General features: G+C 44.4%; 3 protein-coding genes across 19 annotated transcripts; 2 read left to right on the forward strand and 1 right to left on the reverse strand.

Annotated features, from left to right (window-relative positions):
• The first annotated feature begins 383 nt into the window (after window positions 1–383).
• Window positions 384–1,126, forward strand: LOC100276072 (uncharacterized). Its single transcript, NM_001149953.2, has one exon. The coding sequence runs from the start codon at window positions 458–460 to the stop codon at window positions 1,010–1,012; it is 555 nt and encodes a 184-aa protein (NP_001143425.2). The 5' UTR covers window positions 384–457; the 3' UTR covers window positions 1,013–1,126.
• Window positions 1,127–1,987: 861 nt separating this feature from the next.
• LOC103627903 (uncharacterized) lies at window positions 1,988–4,017 on the forward strand. Its single transcript, NM_001319712.1, has 2 exons — window positions 1,988–2,662; window positions 3,770–4,017. Exon 1 carries the CDS (start codon window positions 2,026–2,028, stop codon window positions 2,635–2,637), a length of 612 nt encoding a protein of 203 aa, NP_001306641.1. The 5' UTR covers window positions 1,988–2,025; the 3' UTR covers window positions 2,638–2,662; window positions 3,770–4,017.
• A 1,096-nt stretch (window positions 4,018–5,113) lies between these two features.
• Window positions 5,114–18,768, reverse strand: LOC100194366 (putative RING zinc finger domain superfamily protein). Of its 17 annotated transcripts, none has more exons than XM_035967746.1 (6): window positions 17,502–17,819; window positions 16,633–16,770; window positions 16,043–16,217; window positions 15,824–15,961; window positions 15,154–15,263; window positions 14,602–14,984 (listed from the first exon to the last, which is right to left on the reverse strand). In XM_035967746.1, exons 2-6 carry the CDS (start codon window positions 16,690–16,692, stop codon window positions 14,955–14,957), a joined length of 513 nt encoding a protein of 170 aa, XP_035823639.1. In that variant the 5' UTR covers window positions 16,693–16,770; window positions 17,502–17,819; the 3' UTR covers window positions 14,602–14,954. The 17 variants fall into 17 exon arrangements, 16 of the variants coding, with proteins under 16 accessions (XP_035823631.1, XP_035823641.1, XP_035823642.1 ...); XM_035967742.1 differs by having other exon boundaries at window positions 15,154–15,304; XM_008683027.4 differs by having other exon boundaries at window positions 16,621–16,770.
• Between the last annotated feature and the right edge of the window lie 572 nt (window positions 18,769–19,340).

Raw genomic sequence — 19,340 nt, forward strand, 5'->3', positions numbered from 1 at the left:
CTCGGATATGTTCTCTGATGGATGTTGTGTCCATGCATTCAGAGTGAAGCAGTCATACACCTTGAATGTTTCACTTCTGATTGCTAAATCTTAACATCCAAGTCAACAAAAAATGTTCTAGTTCTAACTAGGATCGTGTATTTGGAACTCATCCACCGAAAAACAAAAGTACTAACATGCGTATGTTATGTTGATAGTTAGAAGACTCATGTACTTACTGAGTTTTAAACGAATTTGATGTACATTGAAAAACATGAGCGGTAAAAAAAAAAGATAAAAGTAAATGGCATCCAATTTGGCGCGGCGTGTTCTTGATGATACGAAGGACAGCCGATCGAGCTTTACCCTTATATATATAGAATATTTCTGAAAATTGTTTTGCCAAAAAGGAGGCCCATCCACGAGACTAGCTAGCTCTGTTTCCGCTCTGCGCGGCGTCCCGGCCGACGACGACACGATGCCTCTCTCGGCAGCTTCTTCCATCCTCCTCCTCCATGCCCTGGTCTCCCTCACCCTTCTCCTCGGCGACATGACGACCACGACACCTGCCGCCGCTGTCCCGGCCGCGGTGGACGTGAACACGACGGCGTTCACCATGCATGACTCTGCTGCGTCGGCGTCTCCCCATGGCGCCGAAAACTTTGAGATGTACTACTGCTTCCTCTGCACGGAGCGCCACCCGCTGCTGATTCACTACTGCCCCATCTACTGGGACGAGTGCCACCTCAACTGTTGGGATGATGACACGCCGACCTCCATGGTCACGGTGCAGGGCAAGGAGTGCTACGTCATGAAACTGTACATGTCCGGTCGCTACGTCATCGTCCAACGCCTGAGCTGCGACGGCGTCGCCTCGTGCTTCCTCACCTGCGGCGGCGGGGAGCTGGCCGACAAAGTTGCTGCCGGTGCCATGGGAACCACGGCGTCGGCGAGCGCGGTCCAGCTCCAGGGGAACGCTCTGCCTTTCGAGCTGTGCGGCACACAGCAGGTCAAGGCTCTCCTCCACCATTAGTTAGCAGGAGTATTAGCACTCACATGAAGGAACTCACGATCTAGGATTTGCGATGTGGGCAGATGTTATTCCTTTCTTGTTCCGATTTGTTCAACAGCCAAATTTGTTCAACTTGCGATGTAAGTCTCGAGACATTGATTCACTCATTCAGTATGTCCATCCGATTGAGTATGATAGGCACTGCTGAGACACAATTGTGAAGCTCTTTGACATTGGTTGGTATTGTCCACTCTTGAACAGTCTGACCTTTGCGAGGGTCAATAGCATGCAATGCCCTTGGCACTAATTACATGGCTGAGAAACTCCATCTTGTTTTGTGCAAACATGCACTTGGACTGTTTGAGGTTCAATTGGTGGTGGTTAAGCAATTCAAAGACAACTTTCAGGTGTTGGATATGCAGCTCCATAGTAGGACTGTAGACAAGTACACCATCCATAGTATGATTCATAAATTCCTGGAATGTGGTCGGGGCTCCTGTTAATCCAAAAGGCATCACTTGGTACTTAAAGTGGCCATCGCTCCTGTCTTCACCTGCAGCCTGGTGTGATGATACTCATGGTGGGGATCTAGATCAGTTTTGAATACCAAATGTTAGTTAGCACGCTCATAGGAAGGAACTGGGATTTGCGATGTAGGCAGGTGTTATTCCTTTCTGTTTAAGTATGTTCGGGTTTGTTCAACAACCAAAAGCCAAAGCCAAAATTACACGATAGATGACTTCATGTTCTTCTCATCTTCAGGTTCCAGGTGTTCCCTCCTTCATGCTTGTAAAGCTGTAGCGCGTCCAGCAAGCTGTGACTGCAGTGTTGCTGACAAGGAGCTCATTTGCATCTCAAGCAATCACCTACGGTACTTACATGCGATACGTATGCTAGCTGCCGGTTAGGAGAATCATGCACGTATCGTTTCCTTTCCTCCTTTATTTATTTATACTAGTTAGTAATTTAGATTTATTGCGCTGCTGGATTCCTTTGTTTCTGAGCACCAATCTTACGACTGCCTTGCCTTTGGCATGTCTCTAATTTCGACAGCTTCGATACTCCTCCTCCTCCACGCCTGCTCCCTGTCCCTGCTCGCCGCCGCAAGAGTCCCCGACCCGGTAGAACATGGCGACGTGAACACGGCGATGCTTACCAACGGCTCGGCCTCGGCGACGCCGTCGTCCCCTGACAGCAGCAGCAACGGCAACTTCGACATGTACTTCTGCTTCCTCTGCTCGGGGCGCGACCCGCTGCTCATTCACCACTGCCCCATCTACTGGGACGAGTGCCACCTCATCTGCGACGATGACATGTCCACCGCCACTCCTACTCCACCTGCTGTTGCAGTGTCGTCGTCGTCGTCGTCCCGCCCCGTCCCCATGGTGCAGGTGCAGGGCGATGATGACTGCTACGTCATGAAGCTCTACATGTCCGGCCGCTACGTCATCGTCGAACACCGGCCATGCAAATACATCGCCTGGTGCTTCCTCACCTGCGGCGGCGGGGAGCTGGCGGCGGCCGACCGGAAAGCCGTCACGGCCACTGCGATCCAGGGGACCTCTCTGCCTGCCGAGCTATGCGGCACGCAGGTGGTCAATGCTCCACCATCTGCTGCCGCTGGTGGTGCGCACCGACGGCGCTAGCTGCCTACTTATCCGCGAACTAAGGGTTAGTTTTACACATAAAACCTGAGAGGATTCAAGGGATTAAAATCTGTTTCTTATTCCAAAAAAAAATTAACCACTCGAATACTCTCTTATTTTCTGACTCCCAAACTAGTCCTAATATTGTTTGGTTGTGTTTTTCCTTCCTATCTAATTAATATGTTTGCTTCAGCAACCAAATTAAAGGACTAACAGATGCCAAACTGAAACCATCCATCTCTACAAGATAACTAATATTTTGATTTCCCAACTTTATATGCTCAAAACAGATTATCAACTTAGAGCTTGTTCGGTTAGGAGTGAATTAAATCTCTTGTTAATGAATAATGAACACAACAAAAAAAGATTTAATCTCCTCCAATTCCCTTAGAGCCGAACAAGGCCTTAAGACACTGTTTCATATTTACCTCATTCTATATGTGTTAAGGTAGATTATAGTGTAAATCCGTTTAAATTTTGCTCCAATCAACTTCAGTACGTGTGGATTGAGTTGAATACCAAAATAGGTCTCGATCTAAAGGGTTTATCATCCTCTTTCGTCTTAACCAACTACGGTGCACATGCGTCCTCAGTTTTTACTGGCATTTCACAAAATTTGAAAACACACAAGTATTGGCATTCATGCATATATTGCTAGTTAGGAGAATCATGCACTTTTTTTCACTGCTGTGTTCTAGTGGAAGCAAACGTAGCTAAGCTTGGCGTTAAATGCTACGACCAAGGAGCACCGGGCCATATTACCTTAGCAATTTAGAGATGGCAATGGGTACCCGCTACCCGAAACTTGGTGGGTTTTTGCTCTATTAGGGTATAGGTTTGGGTCAATTTCTGTACACATGAGTTTGTTAATGGGTTCAAATGGAAACCCAACGGGTATATGGACATGAGTTTGTTCTTTCACTACCCATACCTGCAAACCTATGGGTTTTTAAAACCCGCCTTACATCATCATTTCTTATAAATATGTCTCATAATATTATTAATTGAATATGTTCTAATTAAAATAAACTTCATGTAATAAATTTTAAGCTAAAATTAGTTATCAGTTGTTCCTTTTATCCTAGCTTATTAATGTATTGATTGTTATTTACATGTAAGCGGCTTTACGCAGAAGGCCCTAGAAGCAAGAGTACCTACTGCAAAGCGCTATGAAGAGCTCTACCATGTCACATCACACTCGTTGTTATGACACACCAGAGGTGTGCACTATATATGACACAACAACTACAGTAAGACGGTAGTAGTTGGACGAGTGGGGCTAGACGTCTAGACAGAGATGTAAGTCTCTAATCTCTTGTGCTATAAAAGAGAAGTGTAGAGCAACATAGAAACAGTTTGTTAACATCACTAATGTGCTAATTTGTTGTTGTTTGGATTGGTTTTATGTTGAACAGAGTGGTTCTAAAAAAGAAAATTATGCTCAAATGCTGAACCATCCTCTCAAATCTTCCAGAGCCGCTCCATCTCAACCGGCTCTGGAACCAAACACTACAAATGCAGATATGGAGTAATAATTAATGATGGTCGTTAGGATTTTTTTTTTTTTTGCTAATACTCCTAGTTAGAAAGTCTGTTACCCCAATTTGTTTCATTCAGTGCAGCGACTTTCGGCTGCGAATAACTCGTTGCTTTAGCGCACGCACACTCCATGGTCAGGGATGCTGCCTATTTTGCTAGGTGTCTCTACAACTCTAGCGGGCTTGGTTTCGCGCGCGGTCGATCAGGTAATTCTCACCAACTCTCTATTATGTTCGAATTGGGAATAGTGTCAGGTTCGATGTCTAGCAATTCTATTACAAGGGTATTCATACCCATCCTTTCCCCCCTCACATACTTATGCATAATACCTCTCCTAAGTACTCCATTCAGCGCCACTAATCTGACGTTAGGCTTAACCATCCTCTGGCTGTGTCTTCGTGGACCATCAGCTGTAGCATCAGTGTCTTCTTCTGTCCATCACTGTTGTAACCATGTGAAAGCTTTGCTTGATGGCCTACTCATCCTCCCATGTAGATAGTGATTTCGGCCAGCTGGTATATGCAAACGAGAGTCTAGTACTTCTTCAGGCATATGCAAACCTGTGGATAGATCTATAAATGAATCACTCACCGGTGTGCGTACACCCAATGCTTCGAAGATGGGCTATTTTGCATAAGGCGAAGTTGCCACCTATGGTTATGGGGGCTATACAATATTTAGTGCAGATGGCCAAGGACTTTTTCTTCTAACACACGTGTGGCGGACTAGTCATAGTAGGGTTGATTACCATTAGAGTGTGTGTGGGTTCTTTCGTTCTGTGTGCTGTTTAAGCATAGGCTGAAAGACGTTTCAAAGGCTTGTATTAGCTCGATGTAATGCTTGAAATTATGAATAAAATCTTCCTTTATAAAAAAAGAAAGAAAGAAAGAAAGAAACGACATATAGTAAGCATGTTGGTATATATTTTTTACTGTGATGAACCTAAAGCACAAGCCGGCTGAAGCCGGCTGCGGGCTAATTAAATAGATCTGTATACATTGTGCTACTAGCATGAATGAAATATATGGCTCATCATTGAGGCCACAAACAAACAACAACTTTTCAACTACAAGGACAAATCGAGTAGGTTCAACAACCTTTGCAAAGAATTAGCACAACATCTTTGAATGTTTGAAACTAACCCCGCTAGCTATTTTATTCATCCACTTGATATACCAAAAGAGGTCCCAGATCCACTGAAATCGGACATATAATATTTATCTTGGCTGAACTGCTGAGCTCCTGTCCCTTATACTGAATTTGAATGGTTTGAGGTGATGTAAAACTTGTTCTTACCAAGGACAGCATTAAGTTGAGTTGTTTGCTTTGCTTTGCTTAGTTGGTCAAAAGATCGAACATGTCATCAACTCCGATCCTCGTCGAGAAGTGGAACTAAATCATCAATAGTGTTGACACTATATTGGTGATCAGAATAGCAATTAACTGTATACAGAAGTGTACATATGGTTGTATGCTTTATGTCAAGCAGAGACCAAAAGTTTGCTTTTAAGACTTTGTAAACAACCCCCAATGTAATGTTCTTGTAAAGTTAACAAGAGCTTCTTTAACCGAAAACGTTGTTTTAAAGTTTACCTAATGCTAATCGCAAATGGATTGTAGCTATCCCTCCATTAACCTGTATCTTACAAATTTTAGGGAAGATAAACTAGCCAAAAATAAAAGGTTCAGATATATATATATGCAGGTCATTTTGCACTGAAACACAAGAAATAAACCCAAGTAAACAACAGCTTCAAGAATAAGGAAAGAGCTAGTTAGGAAGCACTGACTAATCCTCATCATCAGAGATACGTGTAATCGTAGGTGTAGCTATTAGCAAATCTGATTAAAAAAAGGTTCTTGTGGATCAAATTGGTCATGGTAAAGCATGCATGCATTCACAAATCCTGCAAAGAAATCTGTTCTTTTCAAAAAAAAATCCTTCCCTGATCAATCTAATTAAAATCACTCCATCGTTTCTCCGGTTCATACACCTGAAAGCATGCATGGGGTTGGTTATACTCGTTCATGGTCCCGCACCTCCAAGCCTGAGCTCCAAGTCCAGCTCCTCCCCTCCATCCCCGTTTTTGGGCAAGTAGTAGCGATGATCTTGTGGTACGTCGTCTCCGGCGGCGGTGCCAGTGCTGCCACGGCCGGCAGCGCAGCAGTCACCGCGGGCGACGAACAGGGGCAGCTCGTGCGGCCTCCGTTGAGTCGTCGTAGCTTGCCGGGCGAACGCCAGAACAGGAGTCGTCGTGGTGGAGCACGGCTGGTCGTAGTCGTAGACACTGGCTGCACTGCTTCCTGCTGCGGCGCCAGTAGAAACAGCTGCCGGTCTGCCCCTGTGCCGACGGTGGACGTTCATGTGGCCGCCGAGCGCCTGCGCCGTCGGGAACCCCCTCCTGCAGAAGGTGCACTTGTACGGCTGCCTTGTTCCCTCGTCGTCGTCGCCGCTGGGGCGCTGCTGCTGCTTCTTCGGCAGATCGTCGTCGTCGGCCTCGCAGCTAGGGGAGGACGACGACGACGCTCGTGGTGCACCCTCGTCGTCCTTCTTCCTGTCTACTGTTAGACCCAACTCCATATGGGCGAGGCAGTGTTTAAGCTAGCTATAGGCTTGGTAATGCCTAGCTATGTCGCGGCCGAGGATCTAGCCTGGTCATCAGATGCGAAGCAAATATGCAAAACACGACAAAGAAAACGCAAGACGATGGTGAGTATGATAAGATAATGGGCAGCCTAGTGTGCATTGAGTATGGTAATGGGGATCCTAGTGTGCATTGATGTGTGCCTTACTCTTGTTAATGCGTCATTCTGCCGGCCTCAACAGCTGTTGTCGTTGGATTTTAGCCATTGGACGGAAAAGAGCTTTTTTTTTTGAAAGATCAGGAGTAGAAACCCCTACTGTAAATTCTTTATTAATAATGTTAAATTACAACACATGAGATAAATATGAGCTGGAAAATTCTAATTGAGAAAGTTGAGAAGATGAATCAGAGGAGCTATGTAGTTAAGACTACCATTGATCAAGCCAGTTTGGGATTAAGGTATCATATCTTCCTCTAGCTCTGTGGATGACCAGGAGTAATTCCTTTATGAATTTATTTTTGCAGTGTTGCACTGTTGGGTCTTTGTTCTCAAATAACCATGCATTTCGGCATTTTCAGATACTCCAAGTCATGAAGATAATTATCTCTATAAAGAAAGGAACATTGAGTTGTTGCTTGAGGTTAGTCGATGCCACCTCCGGATTAGCAATTCTGGGAGGAGTCATACCAATGGAATTCCAGCAGGCCTTTGCGAAGTTACATCTAAGAAATAGGTGATAAAGTGTTTCCTCCTTTTGCCAGATACAATTTTCACACGAATACGACTCAAGTGTCATGTTTTTTCTTCTCAGCATATTCCTTGTGTTCAGTCTATTTTTAAACCATAACCAGTAAAAGACTTTATGCTTCGGTTGACATTTGTTTTTCCACAGCGACTTATAGATAAAATGGGCGTTGGTATGCCCCATTAGGTGTATGTAGGTCTTTTTTTGTTGAATAGATATTTGAACCCCAAATATATCTCCATCTGTCTTTTGAGTTATTTATGGTGATTTGATCCCAGGCTTCATTTAACTCCAAATACTGCTCATAAGCTTGCTTAGAGAGGGGTAGCTGAAAAATTTGAAATAGATGCTCTTGTTGTTTAACCTCTTCAATAGAAAGTTTTGTGTTGCATGCAAATGAGAATAATTCTGGATATTGTTGTGTTGGAATACCCCTATTCCACAGGTCTTCCCAGAAAAGCATGGTTCTACCATTACCAATGGTCGGAAATGTCAGTCCCTTGAAATTGTGTAGAAGGTTCAGTAGACTTTTCCACAAAAAAGAGCCAATTCTTCTATGACCAGGAAGTCTGCCCGACATATAGTAATTATTCCAAATAACGTTTATCCATGGTAAGTCATGATTGTTGAAAAACTTGTGCAAGTATTTCAGGAGTAGCGCTTCATTCTGGGTCTCCAACCTAATCACCCTGAGGCTTCCACTGTCTTTTGGCTTAGTAATCATGGACCATGCAACTAGCGATGGCTTTTTTGAATTTGTGTCATTCCCTCTCCAAAGGCAATGCTTCCTGTATATGTCTACTGCTTAATGGTAGTAACGGGGATTTTAAGCGTGCACATAAAAAAATTGGTAAAGATGAGAAAACCAAGTTTACCAACTCCAATCGCCCAGCTTGAGAAAGGAAATTAGAGGAACATGACAATCTCTTTTCAATTCTTCGGCTACGTGGTTGATATGTACCCTTGTAGTACGGGTTGTGATGAGTCATTGTTAATAAAGGTAGCATCTTGAGTTGAGTCGGTTAGACTAACCGGGGCTTGAGGTTATTGGCATAACATATCTCTTCGCTTGTGATGTGCATGTGTAGTGTCCGGAGACGTTAGGCGACGACGAAGTGAATTGAATGTCATGTGGTTTTGTACATGTTGAGCACCAGATTTGACATCTGGATACAGATTAGATTAACTTAGATGAGAGTCCATATCCATATTATGTGTGTGTGTGTGTGAGAGAGAGAGAGAAAGGGTATGGGCGATTGAGGCATTCACCCAATCGACTAAAACAATCTATTTACAAGTTCCTTTACATTCTTGTCCTTCAAGTAGCAGTAACTTGTATTATTCATCCCTGGTCTTCACCTCTCCTCAGCTCAACATCATTTATAGATGTCTTGAGTGGCTTGTCGACCCCAAGACAACCCTAGGAACTTTCCTCCCTAACTTGGTCCCTCCAAGGGAACAAAATTCAGGCTATATAGCAGATCATCGCAGCCTTTACGCTCGCCCGGATGGTCCGCCGCCCGGCAGAGAGAAACGTTGCCCTCTACATAAGTTGCGTACGTTCCGACCATTTGGAACAGACGGTTCATGCTCACGAAGAGAGCACCCTAGATCCTTGCTCTCCATGAGCGGGGTCCAAAGTGCGCTAGATGATTGGCCCAAACGAGCGTCAATAGTACCGATCGACCGGGAGCCGCGAAGGACAAGCACTGAGTCTTGACTAGGGGACTAGAGAAGTTGAGTAACGTCGAGGTGGCTAACACCTGGGGATATTATTAGGTGCGAAGAATGGAGGAGCGGATCGTGTCACCAATGTGGTTGTGGACTGGCAGGACACATGTCTATGACGTGGGGCGCATATGGAGTATGCTACCCACAGGGGTTTCGAGGGTTGAGCCTCAAAACCACCCTGCGCAACAGTTCATAGGTTTCTCTGGGTTTGGGCCTCAAAACCCAGTGGCACAGTTCCGAAGGGAATTAGAGGTCACACGGTGTGTCATCGAGGAGGTTGCGTCAAAGCAAAGCAACTTCATGAAGATTGTGTGTCCATCGGATCAAAATTCTAAGTGTTGGTCCATTTCTCCCCTGGTTGAGGGGATATGCTATATGTATCTAGGGGTAGTTTAGAAAAAAGGAATAACCCTCTATAAATAGGAGGGAAGGTCTGAACAATACATCTGTCTCTTTAGCACTTTCATTCCCTCACTTAATTTGTAATCCTCTTCTTTCTCATTCTAGCTAAAAGATCCTTAGATGTTTTGAACCATGACATCTAAGTTTATTGATTTTTGAGGAAATGTGGTCGTAACCACACTTAGTCCCCATGGCATTCATATTGTTCCAAATATGATGATATTTGCTTTTGAGATGCTTCTTCTCCTCTCAACCCCTCTATTTTGAATTTTTGAGTTGAACTTTGCCTTCACAAGTTTGGGGAGTCTTTTGGGGTTGATATTTGAATTAGAAATTGTAATGGGTTCATTCCATCCTTAGAAATCAGTTGATTCAACTCATGGACAAGTTTGTAATAGATTTGCTCTTTTGACTAAACCCCATGTCAAGTTCGAGTTTTCTGATCTGACTTAGAAGTTTAAACTCTTTTTAGCTCAAATTTTGTGGACATTCTAAATTGTGACTTACAAGTACGCCACCCTGCTAGATGAGTGCGAAGAGTTACAATCTAGATTTGCTTGTTGGGTGCATGTTAGGCTTGTCAAAAAAAGTGTGGTGTCCTAAACCTAACCATCTTAAGAACCAACTTGGCACCTTGCCCGACATGTCTAGCGATCCCCTTCCTAGACCACCACAACCACTGAAAAAGGTGACCCTTTCCCACAAAAAGCCCCACCTAAGAGAGAAGTGAGGTATCACTGCGAGTATTGCATGAGGGATGGTCACTTAGTTGTGTTTTGTTTTAGGAGGAAGAGATATGAGAGACGAGTTTTGAGGTGAGCAGTAGGATATGTACCGCCCTTATCACGGTGTGCATGATCCTCCTATTTAGAGACGTGATGGTAGGCCTATAGGTGCTTTGGCTCAGGTGGTCAAAGGGAAATGGGCTTAAAACATTTCCTATAATCGATTTTGGTGTTTGATGTCCATCACAAACCACGTGGATTAACTAGTTTACCTAGATGTCTTTTATCTTAGGTGCATAAGGTTCAACATAAACCAAGAAAGAAATTAAGTTGGGGACTCAACCAAGTTTGGAGGAAAGACTAGCAATGGTGCTGCTAGTGGCGCACCGGACACTGTCCGGTGCCCAGGCCGAGCACCTCGCCAACTGGCCACTCTCGGGTTTCTCAGAGTGACACTCCGCTATAATTCACCGTACTGTCCGGAGTGCACCAGACATGTTCGGTGAGCCAACGGAGCAACGTTCACCTGCGCTCAACGATCGACTATGTGAACAGTAAAAGCGCAAAGTGCAGAAGTCAGAACGCACTGGACATGTCCGGTGTGCCACCGGACTGTCCGGTGTGCCACCGGACTGTCCGGTGCAGCAAGAAGACAAAGGACTTCAACGGTCAACCGCTCCAAACCCTAACGGTCTACTGACGTGGCAGGCACCAGATAGTGAGCAGTACCTTTCCGATGCACCAACGACAATAATGGCTAGAATATTGGTTGGGGCTATAAATACCCCCAACCACTTCCATTCAAGCCATCCAAGTTTTCTGAACTCAACATTCAATACAAGAGCAAAAGGCTACTCTCCAAGACACAATCAATAGACCAAACCCTCTCCAACCCTCCAAATCAACTCAATTGCTTAGTGACTTAAGAGAGGGTGTTTTGTGTTCTTTTGTTGCTCTTGTTGCTTGGATTGCTTTCTCCTTCTCATTCTCATTCTTCTAAGTGCTTTGTAAAGCTAGCAAGAGACACCTAAGTGTGTGGTGATCCTTGTGGGGTCTTAGTGACCCAAGTGATTAAAGAGAAGCCTCGACCGATCTGTGTGGCCGATTGAGAGAGGGAAAGAGTTGGAATAGACCCGGCCTTTGTGGCCTCTTTAACGGGGACTAGTTTCTTTATAACTGAACCTCGGTAAACAAATCGTCGTGTTCACTTGTGTTGATCTTCACTCGATTTGTTTCCCTTCTTTCCTCTCTCTCTCTCTCCAAAATTTCCCTTGCTCATATTAATTTGAGTTGGCTCCCAAAGTTATCCGTATTGATTGAGCAACTCATAGCAAGAACTATCTTCTGCACTCCGAATTATTTCTAACGCTAACCCCGAGCATAGAGCGTGTTTAAGTTTGTAAATTTCAGGTTTTGCCTATTCACCCCCCTTTAGGCGACTTTCAGGTGGCTAGGTCTCAAGAAGTGAGACCACATGGTGGTCATGCCCGGTAGGGTGTTGATCATGTGTCATATGACCAAAGATCCCGTGGTAGAGGCTTTGGTTCCCACAGCTCTAGCGGACCATGGTTTCATTCTCGTGGTGATCGCTACCCTAAATGGGGCCAAGAATGTTAGGTGTTTTTTCTAACACTTTTTAGGGACACATGTTGCAACACTGGTATTCTTCATAGTTTATTAACCCTAGTGTTATGTCATTTGCTCACCTAATGTCCTTTTATTGATGCAGGACGGAATTCTAGAGAACATGTAACTCATGGATTCTTGATATTCACGCCGCATGACCAGAAACACTAGATGGTTCTCTAGCCTCAACCTCGTGATCGGTAAGGAGTACATCACTTTCGGGGATAATTCAAAAGGTAAGTTTGTCACTCATGGCACCATTCGAGTGAACGAGAACTTTGTTCTTAAGGCTGTTGTGTTGGTTTCCAATTTGCATTTTAATTTGCTCTCAGTTTTGTAACTCTTTGAGCACTTTTTTGAAGTGCACTTTAATAAGGGTCTTTCTCGTGTTTTGGATGGCAAGGGGGACCTTTTTGTCAGATTTCCCCATTTGGACGAGTTTTTTGGGCTGAGTTTTCTCATTCTTTTGGACCCTCTCGATTTATTGTTGCAAGATCTTCCTCTCAAATTTGGAAGAGGCATAGGAGGTTAGGTCATTTGAGCTTTGATCTTTTGGTTCGATTAAGCTCACTTGATCTCATCTAAGGATTACCCAAATTAAAGTATGAGAAAGTTGTCAACCTTGTCGTCATGGAAAGATGGTTGTCACTTCTCACCCCTAGTCATCAAAGTGATGACCAAGCAACCCAGCGAGTTGCTACACATAGACACAGTTGGTCTAGCTCGGGTTTGCTCCATTAGGGAGAAGTGGTGTGCTTTGGTGATTGTTGACGACTTTTCTTGCTACTCTTGGGTGTTTTCATGAAGGAGAAGGATGAGATTTTTCACATGCTCGAGATGCACAGTGAGAGTGATTCACAAGAATGCCATGAGAGCGATTCACAGTGATAATGGCACATAATTCAAGAATACTCATTTTGAGACTTTTTGTGCTTTTTTGGGTCTTGAGCATCAATTTTCTTCTCTATATGTACCTTGATAGAATGGCATTGTTGAACGCAAAAATCAGAACCTTGTTAAGATGGCTAGGATGAGGCTCCATGAGCATAGGACTCTTAGAAAGTTTTGGGTTGAAGCGGTCAACATAGCTTGCCATGTGTCCAATTGCATTTTTCTTTGAGCTTTTTTGAACAAAACTTCTTATGTGTTGTGATTTGGACGACCACCCAAGGTAAGTCATTTCAGAGTGTTTGGTTTAAATGTTATATGCTCAAACTGGAAAATTTAAACAAATTTGAGTCATAGTCTTTTGACGAAATTTTTCTTGGTTATCGCATACTTAACCTTGAAACTAATTGTATTGTGGAGACTTCTTAGGTAACTTTCGATGAGACTATGCCTTGTACAAACCCTATTTTGAGCATGCAGATAATGGACAGATAGGAGAGACTATTTTATGGAGGAAGGGCAAGATGACAACGATCGAGGTGATCCTGAGCCGTCTCCATCGGTTGTCTCAGTCGAGCCTGCTTCCACTACTTCAGCTGACAGACCTAACATCGCTTCTTCCATTACTTGGGGTCCACTTGAGCCGGAGGTTGCTGAGCCTAGAGGCGATCAGGTTGCTGTTGAGGGGGAGGTGACCTCTTCGAGAGACGCATCACGACACATTCAACATTGTCGCCCACCTAAATAGATGATCAGTGAGCTTCACGAGCGAGTCACTCGATTCAGGTCACAACATATTTCTCACATAGTTCATTCTGCAGTCGTTGCCTCTTTTGAGCCCCGAGATGTTGGACATGCTTTATCTGATACTAGTTGGGTTAATGACATGCATTAGGAGCTCGAAATATTTGAAAGAAATCGAGTTCGGCTTTTGGTATCACCTCCACAAAACTGCCACCCCATAGGTACCAAATGGATTTTAAAAACAAATAGGGTAAGGATAGGATGGTAGTTCGCAACAAAGATAAAGATAGATTGGTAGACAAGGTTTTGGGGTTGTTTCAAACTTTTCAATGTATGTTTTGCGATCCGTTTGTTTCGTTGAACTCGTGTATGTCCAAGAAACTTTTTTCTCAACTCATGTGTGCTATTTGCAGTTTTGAAGTTTAGGGTGTGATATTAGGGAAGCAAGACAAAGATTTTTATTGGCTCCCATTTACCCCCTGTGACCTTCACTACGTTCCTCACTCATGTGCGCGCACTCTTTAACAAGGGCATTATTCTCGTTATCTATATATGGTGACTTTATCAATTTTGATCCACAAGGCTGGCTGCAGAGCTCCAAACAGGTGATTATTCTTCTTTCATCTCATACTAAGACCGACTAGGATGTATGTAAAAACACAAATGCATTTTTAACAACCTAGTCTATTAGAAAACAAATGATTCAATAACTAGGAACTGCTGTTTGAGAAGGAACTAATTAACGGCAGGTGAGCACATTCGAATAATTAATCAGCTAGCTAGACCATGACCATGAATGAAAACACTCGCTCTAACTCCAAAGTATACTGCTACTACTCCTATGGTAAATGAGGAAGAGGGCTCAGATATATAATATGGAGTGGAATCCATATATCTGAGACCGCGTGGCAGGGAGAGGACGAGCGGTCTGACCTGGCAAACGACCTTGTGCCATTAGGCCAGCAAGATTGGACAAAGTTCAAACCAACCATATGGTAGAATCAGCTTTTCTTCTTTTCTGTCACCGTTTCAGACTAACTGTACAATACAGATGATTTCCCTGTCACACAGGCACTGAGAAACTGAAATCTAAATGGAAGAATGAACACGCAAACCAAGCAAGAGGAAACCAGGGAGCAAATCTCACAGGGTTTTCAGGTAAAAACAGGACACAGGCGACTCTAGCACAATTTCATGTCATTTTTCTTCTATAAATTATTTTTTTGCCAAGACTCATCAACCATCTCCTCCACCAGACAGCCGTCCAGACCAGACCACAACAAAAACAAAAACAAAGAACGCCAACTCAACAGGAACCGCCGCCAAGAATGCTATTCGTACATCCCATCTATCAGAGTTATCTGCAAGAGATAGTTCACACATCAAAAAAACATAATTTTTTTTTGGAAAAAGCGAACCATCCACTCTGGCATGGCAGCAGCGTGTTTCAAGCTCAGCTGAAACCAATCTACATGAAGCGACGGCAGAAAAGCATACTGTCTCTCGACTGGATTAAATTGCTGTGCTAACCTGGTCACAGACTGGGCATGTCTCGCTCCTCTCCATCCATTCGAGTATGCAACAGAGATGGAAATGATGCTCGCACTTGGTGACCGAACGTGGATTTTCTTTGTCGTATTCTGGTGTGGAAGGGCAGGCAAAGCTTTATATGTGAAATCTTCTGGTTTGGAAATTAATTTCAGAATGGCATCATCGGCTGATGCATCAGTTAAGATTACCATGCACCACAGGCAAAAAGAAAAGCACAAGGAAGTTCAACAGGTACCAAGCCATTTGCATTGGCTCCATCATATATGCACCTACCCACTACTGAACTGCTAGAGCATATCGTACATGCGGAGAGAGAATACAAATACTCCTACACTAAGAAAGGATATGGAACACATATAACATCTATCAAAGACACTTCACAGCAGCAGCACTTGTTCAAACTACCTAGTTCAGAAATGCAATCCATTTCGTGTTTCACCCAACTGAATGTATATCCACAGATGAGCTCCAAAATTCTTAAGCCTAGTAACAAGAAGAATGCAGGCCTATAGTAAAAGTAGCAAAAACATGTGAATCAAAAGTGACCAGGTAAAGATACTATTCAACAATAGGGTATTTCACTTCTAAAGTTCTAACAACGGAATGATAATGTAAAGAGTTGACGATCCCGTGGTCAGAAGAAACAAACCTTCAAGACATATTGGACAAACATCCTCCTCCTCATCAGCCTTATCCTCAGGGGCACCTTTTTCGCACGACTCAAATTCGTCCACTTTTGGGGACTGCTGCCCGTCAGTTTTGATTTTAATGCCTGACTTCTCCACATCTGCATATGAATTTGAAACCAGTATGATTAGAGGTTAACTATCATCATTCATGCTCACAGCTAGTCAAATATTTCCTTTACCAGGATTTTCTGAAACTGTGAAGCAAACATCATATGGCAAAGGTGCAGGTGGTGCTCGGTAAGTGTCAAGAGATGGTGTATCAAGATTTGTGTCAACTGCAACTATAGCAGAAGTTGGCGATGGTCCATCAAAGGCTGACGACAAGGGTGCATGTTCCTCGGGATTTTGTCGGTGCTGAATAATGCAAACGGAAAGTTAATTTAACATATGCAAACACAAAGCTAGTGCTGAGCCAGCTTATGATCCAGTCTTGTTCTTTTATTTCCCCCTTTTGTGCATATGAAAGTGACCATCATCGTAGGTAAGGTATACTAAAGCAACTGTGTTACACCGCACACAGTCTGTATTTCTGATTACCATGGGCTGATAAGAACAGCAGAGAGATTCACATTGCAGGTAGAATAATTCATTCTGCTGAACCAAAACTTCTATACAGCTGTTAAACTTCTAGCATTGCGAGACATGGTAGCAACCAGGCTATCGTTGCAGTTAATAGTAAGGGAGACAAAAAAAATACATGATGAAAATTGAGGGAATCTTTCGACATGAAAAGCAAGACAAAGCATGTTATACATACATAGATGCGCACCGGTGCTCTATCTGAATCAGATGCCCTTGCAGAACAGCAGCAGCAGCAGCAGCCACCCATTGTATCTCCAGAATGAAATGCTCACTCCAGGCTACCCTCTAGCTGCCGTTAAAAACCAAAGTCCCGTTGTTCATATCCCTACAAAGAGAAACCCTGTGCTGATGCAAGAAGGACAGGGAATCATGTGATAAATACGAATGGTGCGGAAAGAGCTTAACAATGCAGCAATATCTAAGTAGTACCGCAATGGAGACGGTTCTAAATATCACGGAGTAAACTGCTTACAGTAGTAGGAAGAACCAGGATAATCGGAGGGCAGGAATTTTTGGCCGAACCCATGGAAATTGTTGGTTCACGCAGAGACACAGAACGGTGCAATGGCTCGTAGCGTAGCAGTGCTGGCACGATTGGCGTCGTTACTTTCATGAGATTTTAACCCTTCCAGAGTCCAGACTTGACAGTGTAATGGTTGGAGACACCCTGCTAACTACCAAGGGCCAGGAAAGAACAAAGCGTCCTGGCAGATTAGCGCGAGAAACCTTCGCTTCCGTTCACGGTCAGCACACACAGGCAGGCAACCCTAATAGCCTTCCTCACCAGTGCCAGAAGCACCCCGTAATTGGACTCGAAAAATATATACCTATCTATCTATCTACGCAGAACCTAGAAGAAAAACCGGACGCAATCGTGTCGGGGCAATCGCCGGTGCAAGGCGAAAGCTCTCGACGCAGCGCGGCAGGCAGCGAAGCGAAGCGAGAAGCAAGAGAGTGCTCGAACTAGAGCACTGGGCAAGCACGAGATTACAGCAGTGGGCAAGCAGCACGGGATCGAAGCGGAAGCGGAAGCGGGAGCGAGAGATTAGTCGGTACTGGGAGACGAATCGCGACTCCGTCGATCGCCTCTGGACTCGCGAGAGACCTCCAGGGCTCCGTCCCCGTGTCGCCTCGCGCTCTGCTGCTTGGTGGTTGCTCTTCCGCCTCTGCCTCCTCCTCCTCCTCCTCCCCCTCAGGAGAGAGTCAGAGAGAGAGAGGACTCCTGCTCCGGATTCCAGGGTCTTGGGCAACAATGGGCCCGCCTGGCCTGTGTCTGGGTGGAAGGAGACGGACGATGGATAAAGAAGACAGATGCCCTTTTTCATACCGAGCTGCCGCAAGCTCCTCCTTGCGAGTCGCGAGCTGTGAGCCTAGGTACCTAAAGTCCCCACATGTCAGTAGCTTTCTTTCGCTTCAGTCCCTGTTCGTTTTGTGCTCATCCATAGGGATTGAGGGGGCCTCTTCAATCCCCCTCAATCCCTATGGTTTTAGGATCAAACGAACATGACCTCAAGGAATAGGATTCCTCTGTGTAATTGAACTTTGGCTTCCATTCCGGGGGGGTTTGGCAAAGTTGATACGGTTTCGCTCCGAGCAAGAATCAATTTATAGAGTTAAATGGTAAAAATCTAAACTACTCTATGATGAGAATAAAGTGAATCTAGTCTCTATTTTATACTATAAAGTGGAAGTCAAAAAACCCTACTTCCCACCGCTCCCAACCTGCTCCCACTCTCTAATCTCTCAGGAATCACTTCGCGACCTATTTGTCAAACGATTTTCGTTAAATAGATTCAATTCTAATTGAGAATCACTCGGAATCACTCTATTAAAGAATCGGCTCTCGGAGCTAGAGAATCATGGAGCGAAGGTCTGCCAAACGAACCCGTCAATTTCTCTCTTTGACGCTCGTGGGCAAGAGGCAATCGGTTCGCTGACAGTATAGATGTACACAAAGCCTGAAAACCTAGCCTGAAACACGTTTTTTGGCCCGATACGAGCTTGGAAGGCCCGACCTAATTTTCTAATCGTGCCTAGCGGGTCCGGCGCCCATTTGGCCATCTCTAGCTAACAGTGGGGTTGTCCGCTTGGACGGAGGAGGCTGTCAACCTTGAAATCTTTTTGTTGTTGTTGTTGCAGCACAAGTAAAAGTTGGTCCTACGATTGTTGGTCTCTGTGTTGTGATGTCGACATGGCATCAGGGGTTTTGGTTGTCGTTTTCTAGAAAGAGTTCAAACTGAGTTCTTCTCAAATCACGACCAAAATCTACAGCGATAGGTGTATGCAATGATTCGAGAAGTATAACTCACCACCAATCAATCCCAAAACCAAATCCTCACACAAGAACTCCATGATTCTTCACAAGATCACAAAGAGAGGAAAATGACTCAAAAACTTCAGCAAGACAAAAACTGAGATTGAGAGCCAACCAAAGTCGTGGGTGGTATCGGCCACCCTTCCTTGGATTAATCGTTGCAGATTACAAATCACGAACGCAAAGGTTCAAAGCGTTGTGGATCTCCTAGCTAAACTGGTGAAAATCTAAAGAAGAAAAGTAGATGTTCTGAACAAGTGCCAAAAGAAACTAAGCCAAAAGAGATAGCTGAACCATCAGCCCTACCACTCTATTTATAGAGAGTTATTTCAATTTCCTATACTACCCCTATTTACATAGAGCCTATCCATTTAACCGGGGGCAAAGTGGACCACCTCCTTGGTTTTTTATTCGATGGTCATGAGTTCAACACGAAGTTGCTTCACCTCGACGCACCCTCCATGATGATGCCATGTGCCACCACCAGTTTCCACCAGAACCGCCACCACCAAGTTGAGGTCCAAACTCAGCAAAACATGTCATCCGTAGCGTAGGGTGGTTTTTCGAGGTTCAACAACCAA

This window comes from Zea mays, chromosome 5, assembly GCF_902167145.1.
Source record: "Zea mays cultivar B73 chromosome 5, Zm-B73-REFERENCE-NAM-5.0, whole genome shotgun sequence".
NCBI lineage: Eukaryota > Viridiplantae > Streptophyta > Magnoliopsida > Poales > Poaceae > Zea > Zea mays.